At 37.6% G+C, this 21,101-nt stretch overlaps 1 protein-coding gene across 1 annotated transcript; it reads right to left on the bottom strand.

The window, feature by feature from the left end:
• Nucleotides 1-3,285: 3,285 nt before the first annotated feature.
• Nucleotides 3,286-18,977, bottom strand: LOC113516519 (serine protease snake-like). The gene is made up of 10 exons (XM_052901272.1): nucleotides 18,676-18,977; nucleotides 16,967-17,064; nucleotides 16,254-16,366; nucleotides 13,054-13,202; nucleotides 10,686-10,837; nucleotides 10,078-10,187; nucleotides 8,106-8,255; nucleotides 7,333-7,471; nucleotides 6,318-6,449; nucleotides 3,286-5,000 (listed from the first exon to the last, which is right to left on the bottom strand). The coding sequence occupies exons 1-10, from the start codon at nucleotides 18,731-18,733 to the stop codon at nucleotides 4,833-4,835; spliced, it is 1,269 nt and encodes a 422-aa protein (XP_052757232.1). The 5' UTR covers nucleotides 18,734-18,977; the 3' UTR covers nucleotides 3,286-4,832.
• Nucleotides 18,978-21,101: the final 2,124 nt, after the last annotated feature.

The following is a 21,101-nucleotide window of genomic DNA, read 5'->3' as shown; positions in this document are numbered from 1 at the left end:
ATTTTTTTATTTTACATGAATTCGGAGGTGACAACACATGTTGATAATGGTCGAAGGAACTTTGACTTCTAAAATTAAAAAAAATCAATATCAAGACTAATAACGCAGTTTATGGCATAATATAATAGTTTTTTTTTTTTTTTTTATTATTAATACCACTACATTTCTTGATTAGATCTTAAACTGGCAAAGAGATTTATGTAAAATAAATGAACTCTTTAATCGTGCAATAAATACAATGGTTTGTGCGACAGTAAAGGACATTCTCCAATCAAAACAAAAGAAAAAAAACTTCATGAACTTTTTTTTTATTTAGGTCATATCATAATATTATAAGTCTAGTGATTGATTAAAATTTATAATGAGGTCACAGTTCCCATAGAACATTTTCAACATGACACAATATATCTATATAGATTACTAGTTAATAAATTAGTGTGTGTTAATGAAAAATAAAAAAAAAAATAATGGCATATTTATCAGAAGTTGAATTTATATAAAACATTAATATTATAAATAGAGAAATTTTATACTAATAAATGTACCTCTTTAATTCAATAAAATATTTGAAATAGTTAAGTACTCTGTAATTCTTTATGAACTGTAGTCAAATTGTTTTAAACCATAAACAAGGGATGTATCTACGTACCTATTTTTAAAAATGTCTATTTTGGTCTGAGTAGTTATTAACGAACTTAATTATTTATTAATTTCGACAATCGAAACAACTAAACAGTGTGAAGGTGATCAGAAATAATAATCGGAGTAATTGCTCAAATGAATCAACTTTATACAGCTATCGAAATAATCTAAGTACTTACTGTATGCGCTGCTATTTTTCGCGCGTAAATCCACAGATTATTATGAATTTCCAGTGTTTTTTTTTTAACAAATGACTTAATACAGTTTCAGATTAATAGATATTTTCGAAATATTAAATCGTGTTGTAAATTACAAAGAAAGACCATAGAGCAAGGAAATTGATATTTTTTGTTGTTTTCATAAAATATAATCGTAGGTACGTTGATAGTTAAATTTGTTCATAATGTAATAAATAAAAATTTATTTTAAATACTTAATAAAAGATTTTAAATTAATGAGAATGGTATAAATGTAGTGTTAATAGATAAATTGTTTATATCATTGTATTTACCTAAACACATATATCATATTAATAAAAAAAAAAAAAACAATTTTACAAATAAATTTTGAATATCTATTAACACTACAAAGTAACCAATATAATATAACTATATTATTTAATGCCAAAGAACCCTTATTGTAAGTATTATATTGTTGCCTAAAATGTATTTATACAACATTGTTTCATATAATTTCAAAATAAAATATGGCTGTTTAATGATAGTTTCTTATTACAAATTATCTAATTCTAACTAGTTTGAGAAAAAAAAATGCAGTCAAGGCTGTGCGAGATAAAGCCCGTTCTCTAAAAATGAATAAATATTTAAATCTTTCTTTTTACGATCAAGTTTTTGTACGATAAACGATTTTATTTGACTCCAATGCCAGCAAAATTCGAAATAAACATATTAAATACAAAATTTATTACCATTCCATTTGCGAATGACAAATAAAAAATAAAGTATAAAAAAAAGAAGTTTGCCTTTTTTTATATATTTATGCAGACCGTTTCGAAATTATCATATTTTAGCAGTTTTATTGGTATGCCTTCGGAACACCGTCATCAACAGAATGCAACTTAGCAGGTATTTAAAACTGCTAAGAAATTACAATCTTTTTATTTAATTTGTAAACATTAAATGGAAATATGTAAATGTAAAAAGAAATAACATATCAGTTTATTTGAAATGGGCACACAACTATTACCTATAAACCAAAATAGGCATAGGAATGTACAAGATTATGCTATAAAAATATACCGAGTAAAAATTGTCATAAACAGAGAAATAATGTACTCGACTGTTAAAAAAAAAGATGACTAAATAGACGACAAATATACGTAATGTCAGACATACATTTTTTTCCAATTCTTAACATCAACCTATTATAATTTATAATTTAATTTAAAATTTTGCATTGAATCCTCCAATAAAAAAAAATTAATAACATCATCAAAAAAATTTTTTATGATATTTCTATATACTTTTTTTGCAAAGATTAAAAAGAGTTGACGTTTTTGTTTAAAAATTATATATATTTTTTACTAATATAACATTGAAAAATCATCAAAACATGGCTGTGTATAAAAAAATTAAAATTGCTTGAATCTGTTTATGATTATTAAAAAAAAAAGATGATCCTCAATTTAACAATTCCCGCCATTCGAAACGTCAAACTGATGTTCAAAATGTTATTCTAAATTTACGTCAGCAACATTAGAACTTAAATACTGTAGTTACCTATTTTAATAGAAACTATTTAGCATAATACATATTTTGTTCATTTTACAAATTAATATTAGATATATTTAGTTCCGCAGAATGATTCTTTCTATTATATTTTAGGAGAGAATACATTTTATTTTACTGTGAATGTGTTTTTGATTTGTAGGCATTCCAAATACCTTCACTAGATTTTGTGACGAACTAACTGGAATCTGAGACCTTGACTTCACACCCTTAACCGCCATGGTAATCGATACATTACCTCACCTTCCGACGTTCTCAAACATTAGGTAGGTACTATGGTATAGTGTGGGGGGAAAGGAATTGTTAGCAATGGAGTTTGACTACCCCATTGTTAGCAATATGCCCTATTAGGTCGACCTCTACGTGGTTCCTCCTGGAAACCATCGTGAACAATTCTTGTTGAATTCTTCACGGTGGGCTAACTGGCCTGCTTCATCCTCACCTGTCATCCTTTACTGGTGCCCGCCGGTGTATAATGATAGCGCGGGTGGGATTACCATTCCATTATCACCTATTGAATAAACTATGGTATAGGGAGGTCAAAGATATGGCCTAAGATAGAAGGCCTAAGATGGCTGGAAGAGAATGCATGAAATAGTTGCACCAACAAGAGGGAACTTTTAAAGAACAGAGTAGACAATATGATAAGCATAATATGTATCGTCAGCCGTGACTGGTGAACATAGGTCTCCTCCTATTGGGGGGTTTGCCAGTAGTTGCCACGCTTGACAAGCAGTTTGGCAACCGCAGTTAGGCTTTGATACTGTTATAATAGAGACTCTGTTGCGTATCTCTCTACCATTAAGTTCCCTTAGTCGCCTTACGACACCCACGGGAAAGGAAGTGGTAGCTCATTCTATACCGGGAAGACATGGTGAAATAAAAATAGCATTAATATATTTTAGCATACATTTTATTCAATATACAGGTAGAAATATAAAAAAAAAAAAAAATAATTAATATAAAAATACATTTCTAAGCAGAATATAGACATAACCAACTCTTGCTAAGAAATATTCTTAATATGTACTTACTTTATTAAGTTAAAAAAATTTCTTACAATAAAACTTGAAAAAAATATATAAACAAACATAATAATTTAGGGGGGAAAGGGATTGTTAGTAATAGAGACTAAAAATCCCATTGCTAGCAATATACCCAACCAGGTCGACCGCCTCGCAGTTCTCCTTGGAAACTATCATGATTAATTCCTGATGAATTCATCACGATGGGTTAACTGGCCTGTTTTCATTCTCATCTATCACCCTTCACTGGTGCTCCGCCAGCGTATCCCGTTAGCGCAGGCGGGGTTACTATACCATTTTCAACCAACAAAAAAAAAAAACAATTATTTAAATTTTCATTTTTTTTTTATTTATTGTAGTTTAGAGTTATTATTTAGTATTGCAGTTGGTTAGTTGCTAGATACAAACAAATGTCTTCGTTGATGTAACAATTACTATACGTTTTAATTGGTCCGTTTTGGAATCCTGCAATAACGAGGAGGGCGTTGATATTCGCGACACAGTTTCATACTTCTGCGTATATCATCGTTTTTAAATAATATTGTAATACCAATAGTAGAAGAGGGCCCAAGACTTCACGACACAGGGAATCCTAGTGTGAAGTTTTGGGAACAAATGTAAAATTGAAACATGTATTTTTTGACCTAATAAATATTATTATTATTATACCAATGTTTTTGTTCCAAATAAATTACTATTATTATAAACTCGTCCCGCCCGTAAGCCAGTCCGCTAATGTCCACCAGCAGTACAAATCAAACGGCGACCGATCGACTGGACGTCTCGACCCGTCACTGATTACACTCGGACAGTGCTCCCGGGGTGGTTACAACGAGACGCGGTTACATTTTCAATTACTTCTATTGAAAGTGTATTAAGAACTTAATGAAATAACTAAATTTGCTGCAACACATGGTGTGTGGCGGCCATATTGGCAATAATAAATATGAAAGAAAGAAAGAAATATTTTTATGCAAGTAAACTTAGACTTTAGACAGAAGGAGACTTTGTACAAAAAGTCAATTGCTTGGGTACCTCTGTCCTATTCGTGTTTCAACCATGAAGCAGCTGTATTTACATGGCTGTGTTTCGGTTTGAAGGGTGGGATGTGGCGTGAATTTACTGGGTACAGAGAAATAACACCTGAGTCCTCAGGAATGGCAACGCATGGGGGGTATCATGGGCGAAACAGTATACTCTGTTATGTCCATGGTACTGCTCATGTCTATAGGTGACGGTTACCGCTTTCCATCAGGTGTCGCCATTGCTTCACGGTAGAAACACGAATGGTACAGAGGTGCCCAAGCAAACGACTTTTGTGCAAAGTCTCCCTCTGGTTTGTTTTCTATTAATGTAACCTTTTTTGTTCTTGGCAATGTTTTATTTATTTTTTTCTTTCATTTTAAATTAATTATTCTTATGGCCAAACCACACTTTCGATCCAGGGTACGTAGTTGACGACGCGGGTGTATATGCCAGGCTCACCGGGCTGGCCACAAGCCTTTCCGAATGACGTCACCCCTATTACGACATACATACAGTTGATTTTCTTACTCTTGATTTGGAGTGGACATCCGCTGTCGCCCTGCAATCAGATTTTTTTAATGGCTTTTTAATATATAGTACATTATTACAGCGGCCAGCAACTGAGGCATTGATGGACGAACGTGCAAATGTGGGCCGAGGCGTAGCCGAGGTACACATACGTGATTCCATCAATGCCTAGTTGTGGCCAAGGCTTGTATAGTACTTTTCTCAAACAATGAGCGGAAATCAAAAACACAATTTTACTTTTTAAGTTCAATGACGACTAACGAACAATAATAATTTTTCACGCACCATAATGTTCCTTTGTTTTTTTTTTCAATAAATAGCTTTCTATTTGCAAGCCAGTTCGAAATTTAAATAAAACCTTTTATTAGTTAACTCCTTGGTAGCCATGTTTTGAAGTAAAAGGTCATTCCATTTTTCCATTCAAACACGACAGATATGGATACTTTTGCCGGCTGCTGCCCGCATGTATCTGGCCAGTACGGCAATTTTGATTTATCTCGAAGACGATTGTCAAAATAATGCTCACATTTCCAAGCATGTTTGAGAAATATATTAAAAAAACTATTATCTTTATTGCACTAAAACATACAGTAACAATAAGTTAATAACAACGTTAGCAAAGGCGAACTTACCTCTAAAAGAGATCTCTTCCAGTCAACCTAACACAGTGGCATAGGAAGTAGTGAGTGGGCAGTAGTAGTGCCAAGCGGAATCACGGGCATCAGTTAGTATTATACAGGGTGTAAGGGACAGGTTGGCGAAAACGAAAACAGCTGATTCAGATGAATGCTCTGAATCAGATGGCAGATTGTTCTCCCGCCGGTAATGCACCGCAGCCGTATAATTAGCGATACTTAGTGTTGACGCCGCGCAATGTATTTGAAATATTACGATTACCACGACGCGTGATACCTACACCGTGCGGTCAGTGGCGCTTCTTCGTACGTAGTGTCGTACGCTCGGAGCGTTGACCTTACACAGCTGATTCCGTGCGTCGTGGTAGGATTTTAATACGTTTTTTTTATACAACTTAGAATGGCAAACAAGCTGACGGCCCACCTGATGGAAAGTGGTAACCGTCGCCTATAGACATGAGCAGTACCGTGGACATAACAGAGTGTACTGTTTCGCCCATGATACCCCCCATGCGTTGCCATTCCTGAGGACTCGGGTGTTATTCCTCTGTACCCTGTAAATTCACGCCATATCCCACCCTTCAAACCGAAACACAGCCATGCCAACACAACTACTTCACGGTAGAAACACGAATGGGACAGAGGTAGCCAAGCAAACGACTTTTGTACAAAGTCTCCCTCTGGTTAAGTAAATAAATAAAGTAAGCCTTTACCTGACAGGTGTCCTTGTTGGACTCCTTATCACCGTAACATATCTGGGTGCTGTCGTCTAAACCTCGCTTCATGTGACGGTTTTTGGGAAACTTCGTTCTACACTCGTCCGGAGCGAATTTTTTTATGATGACCTGTTAAACAAAAGTGTGAACATATTTTTTATTAATATTATAAAGGGAGAGTACATTGTCCCGTCTGGTCCCGGCATAGAATAGCCCACCCCTTCCTTTCCCGTGGGTGTCGTAAGAGACTAAGGGAGAGCGAGGCATGGGCAGCAGCGTCCCTCTTAAAACATCTCCAAAGCCTAACTGCGGTTGCCAATCCTCCTGCCAAACGTGGCAACTACTGGCAAAACCCCTCAAGGGGGGCTTATGTTCAGCAGTGGACAGTTAAAAGCTGATATGATAATATTGATTTGTTCAATATGATGCCCACAGCCACTTTCTACCATCGTACGGCTCGCCATCGATAGGGAGTTCATCCTGATGTCCTACAGTCTCAATGGTTGCGTACTGCGCGGTTTCAGAGATGTTTCCTCTCACGAACACTCAGGTTATGGAATGAGCTCCCTGCCGAGGTATTTCCAAGAGACTACAGCATGGGGTTCTTCAAAAAAGGGGTAAAGAGGTTTCTTCAGGGTCGGCAACGCGCGCGTAATACTCCTGATATTGCAGGTGTTGATAGTAGTACCAAGATGGTAATGAGTTACCTTACTAATTCTAAACCTTATTTCTAAAACATCCTCCATAGACAATACAAGGGGGAATGGGATTGTTAGCAATGGAGTTTGACAGCCCCATTGCCAGCAAAATGGCCTATTAGGTCGGCCTCCACGTGGTTCCCCCTGGAAATCATCGTGAACAATTCTTGTTGAATTCGTCACGATGGGCTGACTGACCTGCTTCATCCTCACCTATCATCCTTCACTGGTGCCCCGCCGGTGTACACCGATAGCGCGGGTGGGGTTACCATTCCATTATCACCCATTAAAAAAAAACCATAGACAATACTTACTTTCTGCAAGGTCTCCGCGTTGTTTTCGACCGTGCCGCGGTTGACGGTTACCCCCCAGCCCGTAGCCGAGGCCCGGTCATCGTTCACCGAGTCTCCGATGTGTAAACAAGCCGGTATCACTGTTGGACCCAACTTGAATCTATATTAACAGAAAATACTTCAGTATTTTTTTTTATACAACTTAGAATGGTAAACAAGCTGACGGCCCACCTGATGGAAAGTGGTAACCGTCGCCTATAGACATGAGCAGTACCGTGGACATAACAGAGTATACTGTTTCGCCCATGATAACCACCATGCGTTGCCATTCCTGAAGACTCAGATGTTATTCCTCTGTAACCTATAAATTATACAATACTGTCATACCTACTTGTACAAAAAAAAAGGCATTTTGGAAATATTGCGAAGCGATCCGACGACCATCGTGGAAAGTAACTAGCATGCATATACAAAGAAGTCCTATATAAAGATGGAATGGGATAGAATGGGATTGAGTGATTTGGAGTGGGATAGGGTGTGATGGAATGGGATGGAATTAGATGGAATGAGATGTAATGATATGAAATGAGATTGAATGGAATAGAATGCGATAGAATTGGATGGGATATGAAAGAATGGGATGGGATGGAATATGAAAAAATGGGATGGGATGGGATGGGATGGGATGAGATGAGATGAAGTGAAATGAAATGAAAGGAAATTAAATTAAATTGAATTGAATTGAATTGAATTAAACTAAATTAAATTAAATTAATTGCGATGAATGGACTTACGGCGTTTCCACTTCGAGGAGCGCGATATCGTTGTACCTCGCCGGCGGGTGGTAATCAGGGTGCTTGATGATGCGTTTCAACCCCACTATCTTGGCGTTGTCCACTTCACTACGCTTCAGGATGCCCACAACGGCATAGGTTACGTTGCCCCTTGACAAAACAAACGTTACACTTGTATGCAGGGTTGCCATATTGTATCTATTGTAGATAGATAGATAGATAATTTATTTACATTAGTTACAGCACACAAATAACAATACAAACATACACACAATACAGACATACACAGTGAAAGAGATAAAAGAATGAAAAACAAAAAAGCAACAAAAAAAAAGCAAAATATATAAAACAATTTCCTTCTTTCATGCGTGTGCCATAGTAACACAAAATGGTCACAACTCAGTTTATTGCTTTGCCCTCAAAAGAGCAAAACACTGATATTCTGTTATGGGCAAATCTATACTTATAATAAATCTGTAGAGAGGTCAATTCTGTACATGAAATATATTTCCAAAATAACTATCAGCGGGTGATCAGTGATCGATACTGATGCCGAAAATGCAATCAGTAAAATTTTACGTCTGTCTGTCTGTATGTTCGTTATAGAAACAAAAACTACTCGACGGATTTTAACGAAACTTGGTACAATTATTGTTCATACTCCTGGGCAGGTTATATTATACTTTTCATCACGCTACGATCAATAGGAGCAGAGCAGTGAAGGGAAATGTTGGGAAAACAGGAGAAGTTACTGCATTTTTAAGCTTCCGTCGCGTGTGCAGCCTTAATGGCCACTTTTTAAAATGTAAAAATGTCCACCCGTGCGACGCCGGGACGGGCCGCTAGTTATATAATTTACTTTAGTTTAAAGTAAACATGAATGAGTTATTCGTGGGCTCACGAGCCCCATCTTATCTTTCATGTCCTACAGCCTCAATGGTCGCGTACAGCGCGGTTTCAGAGATGTTTCCTCCCACGAACACTCAGGTTATGGAATAAGCTCTCTGCCGAGGTTTTCCCAAGAGACTACAGCATGGGGTTCTTCAAAAGGGGGGTAAAGAGGTTTCTTCAGGGTCGGCAACGCGCGCGTAATACCTCTGGTATTGCAGGTGTTCATAGGCTACGGTAACCACTTACCATCAGGTGGGCCGTATGCTTGTTTGCCACCAAAGTGGTATAAAAACAAATTAGAAGAAAGGAAATAAATTATTAATGGGTCGTATTGTTCCCGGAATAGAATAGGCCACCCCTTCCTTTCCCGTGGGTGTCGTAAGAGGCAAGTAAGGGAGGACGAGAGATGGGCAGCAGCGTCCCTCTTAAAACATCTCTAAAGCCTAACTGCGGTTGCCTATTCGCCTGCCAAACGTGGAAATTACTGACAAAACTCCCCAAGGGGGATGCTTATGTTCAACAGTGGACGGTAAAAGGCTGATAATTAAATCATTAATCCACTCTTGCGCCACCTGACCACTTCTATCTGTTCTCCTTCAACCAAAGGTTGTCTGTAAGAGATCACCCTAGCGATAACACCGCCTTTTGTACCTTTATGTGTATATTTCAATCTGTATTTATGTTACTGTATTACACTTGAATTATTCACTTGTCATTGTATATCTATCTATCCTATTTAAGAGATGCGCTCTTGTCGGTGGAGCTCTTGCCACTCACTACGATTGTCAGCGAGTCTCTTCACCTTTTGATACGACACGACACCAACTCCTTCCTTGATTTGCCTGCTGTAACTATGTCTCGGTCTCCCTCTCCCCCTCCTTCCTTCTATCTTACCTTCTATTATAATGTTCACAAGTTTCTTCTGTCCTCAATAGTTCTAATAATTTGTCTTTTTTCCTTAACCCTAAGCAGGACCTCGTCATTGCTAATTCGATTCCTCCAGTCATGGTATATAAATAAACAAAATTTATGGTGCAATAAGGAGTTAAATAAATAAATAAATAAATAAATAATATCATACCAGTCTCTGTGTGCTATGCAATGTCCAGCAGTCAGGATGAATCGATCACTGAGGACTGTACCGCCGCACAGCCACTTGATGTCCGGTGGCTGTCCGTAGCCGAGCAACGCCTGGGAATATAACATAGTCATTTGACACTGAACCTCCTTTCCAATTTGGGTGTTGCTGGAGGAGAACTCTTTTAGAGTTAAGCTCGCCTTTGTACATTTGATTACCTCTGTCATATATTTAATATATTACAAGTGTGTACAATAAGCCCAGAGGGAGACTTTGTACAAAAGTCGATTGCTTGGGTACCTCTGCCCCATTCGTGTTTCAACCGTGAAGCAGCTGTGTTTGCATGGCTGTGTTTCGGTTTGAAGGGTGGGATATGGCCGTGAATTTACTGGGTACAGAGGAATAACACCTGAGTCCTCAGGAATGGCAACGCATGGGAGGTATCATGGGCAAAACAGTATACTCTGTTATGTACATGGTACTGCTCGTGTCTATAGGCGACGGTTACCACTTTCCATCAGGTGAGCCGTCAGCTTGTTTGCCATTTTAAGTTGTATAAAGTCTCCCTCTGTGCATCCCAGTTGGATTAAAAAGAAATACAGATATGTTACCATGTGAGGAAACTCGTTCTTAGCAGCATCTTCACCACCAATGATCAGTTCGTCAGCATTGTGGTTGCAATAGTTAGCTCGTCCCAGGGCACCAGTTAGGACTACTGACTTCTCGCACGGGTATACCAGGGTCTGCTGGTACTCCACACACACTGAGGATAAGATACACTCATAGGCTAGCATCGCACATAGCATTATACATTTACGGTCGCCGATCATCTACGGCGGAAGATCGGCGACAGAAAGTTGCAGCTACATTAAAAGTCGACAGTTAAATCTTACAGCGTTGGTTTCAAATTTGTTCCATGAATGATTATTACTGATGATGATTTACGCGATGGAAAAATAGAATAAGAATATATAGAGATTGCTCAGGTTGCCTAGAAGAGATCGATATTTAGCGATAACGCCGCCCATTGTTGCCTCTATATCTTGCTTTTATGCAATTAAGTTTATGTAATTAAGTGTCCATTTTGTTTGTGTATATATTGTTAATCTTTGTAATCTGGGAATAATAAAAAGTTTTCATTCATCCAGAGATTGGATAAACGCATCCACTTTATCCACACATCCACTAAACACATCTTACTAAAATATTAAATAAGATGTTTGGATATTTGTTACATTTATTAGTTATACTTAAAAAGCTGAATGAATTCGAATAAAATTTGCTACACAGATAGAATATATCCTACTTAATAAATAATATACTTTATGTACTAATTCAAATAAGCATAGCCGCGGTAGAAAGCTAGTTAACGCACGTCATAATTCATAAACTGATTGACGTGGGGGAAGCCATGGACAGCTAGTTTAAATATGGATTACCAATGCGAGCAGACGGCGCCTACAAGTCGTTAAATGAAGCGCATTACAGAAAGTAAAATATGTTGCCGATCTTCCGCCGATAGAAGATCGGCAACACTGCACATATTGGATAGGGCATGTAATCAGCATGTAAAAAGCAGGATAGATGCGGCATAGTATTGTTTGCAGAAGATACTTCATTGATTTTTAAAGTTAATAGAATGACTAATAATTATGACGATGTAAATAGTGCTTTGCGGCGTCTCCTGCACTGGTTTACAACTAACAATCTTATGTTAAACGCTAAAAAAACAAAATGTGTTAATTTCTCTCTATCTAAAAGTTTTAATACTAACTGCAATATTAAATTAAATGACGAATCTCTCGAATTTATAGAATCTACTGTCTTTCTAGGAATCACACTAGATAATAAAACACAATGGGGTGCACAAATTCAAAGCCTTGCAGCGAAACTAAGTTCAGCAGCTTTTGCCGTGCGTAAAGTTAGACAGTACACTGATACTGATACTGCTAGATTAGTCTATTTTAGTTATTTTCATAGTTTACTCTCTTATGGAATATTACTATGGGGAAAAGCGGCAGATATTAAGAATATATTCATATTACAAAAACGTGCCGTTCGAGCGATCTACTGTATGAAGAGTCGTGACTCATTAAGAGAGAAATTCAAAGAGGCAAATATTCTCACCGTTGCTTCTCAATTTATATATTCAAATATTCTATATGTTCATAAAAATCTTGACTTATTTCCAAAAAACAGCAATATTCATAATATTAATACTAGATTTAAAGACAAACTTGCTGTCCCCAAGTATCGTTTAGAAAAAGTTAATAGGTCTTTTATGGGAATAGGTATAAAAATTTACAATAAGATACCAAAGGATATGTTGGAATTACCCTTAAATAAATTCAAAACATCTGTTAAATCATATTTACTGAGCAAAGCCTATTACTCACTAAACGATTACTTGAATGACGAGTGTGCATGGCAATAGTTGTTCATGCACTGAATTTTCATTTAACATTAGACATAGACACCTATATAAATATACATTGTAAATAAACTGGCTTTAAAAAAAAAAAAGTAATTCAATTGAGTTTCTTGCCAGTTCTTCTCAATTGGACCTATATACCGAACTGGACGGTAGGGTAAATATAAAATTATAATGTAAAAATTTGACGTTCATAAGCGGCTAAAATGTCCTACATGAATAAATGATTTTTGAATTTTGAATTTTGAATCTATATAACGTACCTATATCACTTAATTACTCCTATCCATCCAAATATATATATATATATATATATATATATATATATATATATATATATATATATATATATATATATATATATATATATATATATATATATAATTTAACTTTATACACGAAGCACGTACCGGGCCGCTAGTTGTTTATATTTACTATTGTAATTTTTTTGAGGAAACAATAAAGAGTATCTATCTATCTGTCAATCTATCTATATTAAACTCTACCTACAGAACTGACAATGTATTTGACAACAAAAATATACTCACTGTCCCAGGCCTTCTTGCCAATCTTTTCAGCCGTCTGCGACGGTGGTAGCGGGGCGCAGGAGCCGGTGCTGGCCCCTATCTTCTGCCCGGTCTCATTATCAACATAGTCGTTGACCTCTGGCTGGTATTCTTCCGTGGTTGTTGTGGTTCTGAAAGGTTATTTTTTATAAGATTGGAAAGAAAAAGGAAATACGTAATTCATTGACATCTAATATCTACTCTAGGGGGGAAAGGGATTGTTAGTAACGGACACTGAGAATCCCATTGCTAGCAATATACCCAACCAGGTCGACCTCCTCGCGGTTCTCCCTGAAAACTATCATAGTTAATTCCTGATGAATTCATCATGATGGGCTAACTGGCCTGTTTTCATTCTCATCTATCACCCTTCACTGGTGCTCCGCCAGCGTATCCCGTTAGCGCAGGCGGGGTTACCATACCATTTTCACCCATCAAAAAAAATCTACTTTAAAAACAAGGAATTACATAGAAGTAATGATAAAATAAAAACTGTACATCATATGGTTGCCTCCTTTCTTCTTATGCAAATATAATTAGTAAAAAGAAGACGAAAGATACACCACCAGTGGTAATTTTTCTCAATTCATAGCAGGCTAGTGTATAGAAAATGTTTGATATGTCAATTGTTTGTCAATGACAAATTTTACATTACTAGATTATATATTGGACACAGTTTATGTAGAAAGTATGCAAGCGGGTTGTATCTGTATTTGGTAGGGTTATACGGTATATACATTTACCAGAGGGAGACTTTGTACAAAAGTCATTTGCTTGGGTACCTCTGTCTCATTCATGTTTCAACCGTAAAGCAGTTGTGTTTGCATGGCTGTGTTTCGGTTTGAAGGGTGGGATATGGCAGTGAATTTACAGGGTACAGAAGAATAACAGCCAAGTCCTCAGGAATGGCAACGCATGGGGGGTATCATGGGCGAAACAGTATACTCTGTTATGTCCGTGGTACTGCTCATGTCTATAGGCGACGGTTACCACTTTCAATCAGGTGGGCCGTCAGCTTGTTTGCCTTTTTAAGTTGTAAAAAAAAAAACAGTTTGAGTTCCATTGTCAGTCAATCTTTCTACACTAATGTAATTTAATAATAATACCATTTTTTATCTCTCCACCACAACCAAACTACAATTTATTTGGCAACAATACCATGTAACTAAACATAGTTGTGGTAGACTGGCGTCTAAACTGGGCAGCGAGCTGCCTGTGTCTTAGATCACTAGACCCCTTTCCTCATAAATAAACATCAATAATATGAAAAATGCGCAATAGTATTTTATTTTTATGTTTCCTCTATTCAATAATGCACCGCCTCCTTATTTCTCTGTTCGCCCAATGGTCGACTGGTAGAGAACACCGTCCGGTGTTCAGTCCGCCATATGTACATACATACATAGTTTTATAGTGCATTAAAGTTTAAATAAAATAAATAATATTTTGTAAATGTACGTATAGATTATTCATTGTGTGTGCGTGTGTACGTGTGCGTGCCTGTGTCCGGGCGTGCGGGCGTGCGTGCGTGCGTGCGTGCATGCGTGCATGCGTGCGTGCGTGTGCGCGTGCGCACGTGCGTGTGTGTGTGTGTGTGTGTGTGTGTGTGTGTGTGTGTGTGTGTGTGTGTGTGTGTGTGTGTGTATGCGTGCGTGCGTCTGTGCGCACGTGTGTGCGTGCGTGCGTGTGTACGTGTGAACGTGTTAGTGCGTGCGTGCACATGTGTGTGTGTGTGTGTGTGTGTGTGTGTGTGTGTGTGTGTATGCGTGCGCACGTGTGTGCGTGCGTGCGTGTGAACGTGTTAGTGCTGGCGTGCACATGTGTGTGTGTGTGTGTGTGTGTGTGTGTGTGTGTGTGTGTGTGTGTGTGTGTGTGTGTGTGTGTGTGTGTGTGTGTTTTACATTTCTAATTATAGTATAGTTATACAATGTAGTAATTATAATTAAATAAAACTCATGTAAACTGTGGATAATGAAAGAAGTCCCTTCGTGCATATGAATTGAAATTATTAGAACAATGAAGAGCTCAGTGTAATAAATCGTGGAACAAAATAATAAATTATTTTGTAGCGCTTTGAAAATTATAGGTGCCTACATATTTTCTCAATTGAACATTTAATTTACACAATAATCGACCTCGTTATAAACCGGTTCCGTTTATCTGTTTCCATATTTATTGAGGAAAATATGCCTTATTTAAATATTATAAGATATTAGTATGATGAGAGGTCATTTTCATATATAATTATTTATGTTTAAGTATACATTTTTTTTTTTATAACACCGTGTGATCCCGGCGTAGAATGGGTGACCTTCAGGATTGACCGCGAGGAAATCGACCTTTTTTTACCTCTGAAAAATGCTTTATGCACCTTGTGGGAGGTGAATGGGTACTGTGGGAATCCCCCCGTAAGGTGGGGGTGTACCCACCAATACCAGACAATATACCCTCGATATATTGTCTGTCATATGTCGGAGACATGGGTTCGCTTTCGCACTCACCACATCTCCAACAGCGACCCGCCCCCTGATGGTAAGGGCAGGTCTCCTCTTTCAAGATAGGATGGCTGGGGAGATCGACCTGACAGGGTGTATTGCTAGCAATGAAAGAGCTATACCCCATTACTGTTTATTACTAATGGGGAGGTTAGTTCCTATTACCATCAATATACCCTATCAGGTCGACCTCCACACGGTTCTCCCTGGAAACCATCATGATTAAATTCGTCACGAGGGGCTAACTGACCTGCCTTTTTATGTTCACCTATCACCTCTCACTGGTGCTCCGCCAGCGTATTCCGTTCGCGCAGAAGGGGTCACCATTCTAACTCCATAACTAAGGGGGGGGGAAAGGATTGTTAGCAATGGAGTTTGACTGCCCCATTGTTAGCAATATGCCCTATTAGGTTGACCTCTACGCGCTTCTCCTTGAATACCATCGTGATTAATTTATCGTTGAATTCGTCACAATGAGCTAACCGACCTGCCTTTTTATTCTCACTAATCATACCTCTCTGGTGCCCCGCCAATGTACACCGATAGCGCATTCGGGGTACAGTTCCAATATCATTAATTAAAAACGCTATTACTAACAATTCCTCCCCCCCCCCCCACCCCCTCCTGTTTACTAGTAGTCGTTAGCGAGATGGGTGGTTGGTATGGATGGAGAGGATAGTGGCTTACCTCTTCGTGGTAGTGGTAACTTGTGGCCGGGGTGTTGTTGTGGTCGCAGCTGGTGATGGGTTCTGCTTGTTTACACAGCACACCATGATGTCGAAGCCGGAGAAGCCGCATCTCTGGATAATAAAAGGTAATGTTATTTTTTCTATGCAATATAGAATGGCAAACAAGCTGACGGCCCACCTGATGTAAAGTGGTAACCGTCGCCTATAGACATGAGCAGTACCGTGGACATAACGGAGTGTACTGTTTCACCCATGATACCCATTGAGCGTTGCCATTCCTGAGGACTCAGGTGTGATTCCTCTGTACCCTGTAAATTCACTGCCATATCTCACCCTTCAAACCGAAACACAGCCATGCAAACACAACTGCTTTACGGTAAAAACACGAATGGGACAGAGGTGACCAAGCAAACGACTTTTGTAGGGGAGGAAAGGGATTGTTAGTAATAGAGACTGAGAATCCCATTGCTAGCAATATACCCAACCAGGTCGACCTCTTCGCGGTTCCCCCTGGAAACTATCATGGTTAATTCCTGTTGAATTCATCATGATGGGCTAACTGGCCTGTTTTCATTCTCATCTATCACCCTCCACTGGTGCTCCGCCAGCGTGTCCCGTTAACGCAGGCGGGGTTACCATACCATTTTCACCCATCAAAAAAAAACGACTTGTGTACAAAATCGTAAAAAAATTAATTAAAAGTAGTGTTACCTGTGGTGGTATTCGGTTCTTAAAATCATCCAAAGCAGACTGACAGTCTCGTATATTGATGCATGTCCCAGCTACTCCATCTTTGACGCAAGATTCACCTGTAAAAAAAAAATACCACACTACCTTTTAGTCTCTACTTTGTACTTTTTTTAATGGATGATAATGGAATGGTAACACCGCCTGTGCTATCGGTATACACTGGCGGAGCACCAGTGAGGGATGATAGGTGAGAATGAAAGCTGGTCAGTTAGCCCATCGTGATTGATATACCTGGAATTCAGCACGATGGTTTCCAGGGAGATATGGAGGTTGAACTGACAGGGTATAATTGCTAGCAATGAAATTGGTAGTCTGCATTACTAACAATCCCTTCCCCCCCCTCATTATCATTGTCTATTCAGCCGTTAACTGTCCACTCCTGAACATATGCCTCCCCCAGGGTTATGGCAGTAGTTACTTTAGCAAATATAGCGAATATAACGAACGCACACTATGTATTTGATCTGTATTTCTTTCTCTTTTATTATTTTTTTTTTTGGTGATATTTCGCGGCTCGCTCTTGGCCACAACAGAATATCAGTGTTTTGCTCTTTTTAGGGCGAAGCAAAAAACTGAGTTGTGGCCATTTTGTATTACTGTGGCATACGCATGAAGAAAAAAGTTTTTTTACTAATTTTATGCATTCTGATTTTGTTTTTGTTGTTTTTTTTTTTAATCTTTTGTACATGTATCTTTTTTTATCTTTTTTCACTTTGCTTTTGTATTTTTTGCTGTTTGTGTGCTGTAAGTAATGCAAATAAATTATCTATCTATCTATCTACTTCACTTAGCAAGTGCGTTGTCAACCGCAGTTAGGTTTTGTGGATGTTTCAACCCTTTCCACTCCAATATCGAGTGTCACTCGACATTGATTTTGTTCCACCAGCTTCACTGTCGAGTGACACTCGTCGAATTCGTCACGATGGGCCAACTGACCTGCTTCATCCTCACCTATCATTCTTCACTGGTGCCCCGCCGGCGTATGCCGATAGCGCAGTCGGGGTTACTATTCCATTATCACCCATTAAAAAAAAATACCCTATTTAATGCAAATAAATTTATTACTATTACGCTTCTGCCCATTCCTGAACCATTTAGTTCTATTAGTCGCCTCTTACGACAGCCACGTGAAAGGGACTCCATTTTCTGCACTTAGCCTCTCATTTGGGCCATTGTGCGTCGACAGCCACGTGAAAGGAAGGGGCAGTATTCAAATATGGTCATTTTATTTTTATCAAGTTGTTTGAAAAAATACTGTCCAATAATCTTAGTAACATAAGGAATTCCCCAACATAATTAAGAGCGTAGAACGTGTTTCTTGTATAGTTGTTTAAAATTATTTTTTAATGATATCGTGTCATTAAATATAAGTTAATTATTTAATGTGATATGTCATTTTAAATCCGTTTATTTCATAGATTTATAATCTACTACTACGTCATTACTTGTCCGTGTGGTCCCGGCATAGAATAGATCACCCCTTCCTTTCTGTAAAATTAATAAAAGAAATAAAAAAAAAAACAAAAAAAAAAAAATATAACGTACCTTTTTTTTTTTTTTTTTAGTACGTTTGTTCCGTTTGGAACAGGCTAAGGTCGGAGACCATGCTGCCTAGTCTTCAAAAAGATAATTTGTCTGGAATCGAACAATTACAAAAATCTATAACGTACCTTCATATTGCGCAGAGACAACGGCAGCACAGATAATAAAAAGAAAATTTATAATCATCTTCCCGCCAAATATTCTTAAGTACACATACAATAATAAAAATTGTATTTATTAACACTTATACAAATATAATATATAACTGAAATTTAAATACACTAAATAAATTAAATTTACATTTTGATTTCAAACCATAGACGTAAACACGATTAAAAAAAAATATGACTTATTTCTTTTTTAATTAAAAGTCTCAGGAAACGCGTACAAAGAGCTCGGATACACGACTATCACTGATTCAACGATGCAAAATATAAATAACAACTATTCCAGTAGCCTGCTGATGACATTGTTAACTCGGTTCACAAATTGATGCATCTAAAATTTAATACAATGTTATCAAATTTAAGGCGTCATTTCTATAAATCTATTACTAAAATTAAATTATCAATTTGATATCGCAGCGAAATCTTTATTATAACCACGAGGAGGTCGACCTGATACGATGAACCCCATTACTAGCAATACACCATGTATTGCTAGTAATGGGGTTACTAATCCGATTTATTAACTTTTCCCTCGAAAAGTTAAAACAAAAGGTTGTCTGGAAGAGATTGCTTAGCGATAAGGCCGCTTTTTGTATCATTTCTCATTAATATTTACTGTATTTGTTATTTTTCTTTTTACTTAGTGCAATAAAGTGTACAATAAATATATAAATAAACATTAGCTTCCTTAAAATCATAATTATCCCACTTCAGTGGTATAAAAAAAGGGTCGGCTTCGCGAGCGTAATACTCTTAGTATTGCAAGCGTTCATAGGCTACAGTAACCACTTACCATCGGTGGGAAAAGGGATAGTTAGTAATGAGGATTAGCAACCCTATTGTTTGCAATATAGTCTCACAGGTCGACCTCCTCGCGGTTCCCCCTGGAAACCATCATGACTGATACATTAGTGAATTTATCACCATGGGCTAACTGGCCTACTTCATCCTCACCTATCACCCTTCACTTTTGCCCCGCCAGTGTATACCAATAGTACAGGCAGAGTTAGCATTCCATCATCATCCATTAAAAAAAAAGAAACCACTTACCATCAGGTGGGTCTTTTTTTATGGGCGAAAATGGTATAGTAACCCCGCCTGCGCTAACGGTATACGCTGGCGGAGCACCAGTGAAGGGTGATAGATGAGAATGAAAACAGGCCAGTTAGCCCATCATGATGAATTCATCAGGAATTAACTATGATAGTTTCCAGGGAGAACCGCGAGGAGCTCGACCTGGTTGGGTATATTGCTAGCAATGGGATTCTGAGTCTCCATTACTAACAATCCCTTCCCCCCCCCCCCACCCCATCAGGTGGGTCGTATGCTTGTTTGCCGCCTCGGTATTATAATAATACACAACTTTTTATAAAATACTAGACACACAGCCCGACTGCACACGGGCATAGAAATTTAGGAAATAATAATATAGGAGTTTACGTTACTTACTGACAATGTTACTGTGTTAATGTACAATTCTATACGTGAAAGAATTTTTAAAATCAATTAAGTAGTTTTTGGATTTATCCATTAAAAAACAAACAAGCAAACAACAAAAACTTTTCTCTTTACAGTGGATTATTAAAAAAAACCATGCTCATTTTATTTAAAAGGGGGCATCCATTAATTACGTGAGCTCTTTTTCGATCAGTTTAGACTCCTACCCCCCCCTTAGGTGAGATTTAGTGAGATTTGCCTTGACCCCCCCCCCCCCTTAGGTGAGATTGACGCCAAAAATATTTTAACCTTAATTATTATTCGGGAAAATAATAAATCGTTCAGGTATACTATAATTAATTTATTTAAATTAAATAAAATTCAAAGTAAAAACCTAAAAACAACACTTTCTTTTAAATTTTTACTCAATCCATGGAGACTCGTGTATTTTTTCAATCGAAATAATTGGACACATATCATCTGGGATTTCTAGTAGTGCAGGAAGACAATCACTGGAAACGTCTACGTTTATCTTTAATATTTTAGTAATATCTTTAATATTTTATATTTTTTAAAGTTGACGTGAGATTTTTGATTATCCCCCCCCCTCGGTTTAAATGAGATTTGATGAGAATTTATTAGACCCCTCCCTATCCCTATTCTGAGCTCACGTAATTAATGGATGCCCCCAAACGAAGACGGGAAACCCAGTTACATCAGTGTAACAAACACCGAGTGTCTACAATTTTTGTACCGCGTTATATAAGTAGTGAGTAATCTCATTTTTTCCTTATCGATGACCTCCAGTCTGCACACAAACCGGTTTATAAAAAAAATATAAGTATGACCAAGTCAAACTAGGCTGTATGTGCTTTGTTCCCTGTCTATCCTTTTACAAAAAGGGTGAATAAAATAAAATACGGCTTGTCATTGAATTAATATAGTAATTA

This window comes from Galleria mellonella, unplaced genomic scaffold (genome assembly GCF_026898425.1).
Source record: "Galleria mellonella isolate WM207_F2 unplaced genomic scaffold, CSIRO_AGI_GalMel_v1 utg778, whole genome shotgun sequence".
NCBI lineage: Eukaryota > Metazoa > Arthropoda > Insecta > Lepidoptera > Pyralidae > Galleria > Galleria mellonella.
This window is presented reverse-complemented; position numbering and strand designations above follow the sequence as displayed.

Bases quoted from the DNA above. Each gene is read 5' to 3' on its own strand.
- LOC113516519 (XM_052901272.1), bottom strand. From the start codon at position 18,733: ATGATTATAAATTTTCTTTTTATTATCTGTGCTGCCGTTGTCTCTGCG. The intron at 10,838-13,053 runs GTGAGTATATTT...TCTTATCCTCAG, and splicing joins TGGCAAGAAGGCCTGGGACA to TGTGTGTGGAGTACCAGCAG. The intron at 6,450-7,332 runs GTAAGTATTGTC...TTTGTTTAACAG, and splicing joins ACGCGGAGACCTTGCAGAAA to GTCATCATAAAAAAATTCGC.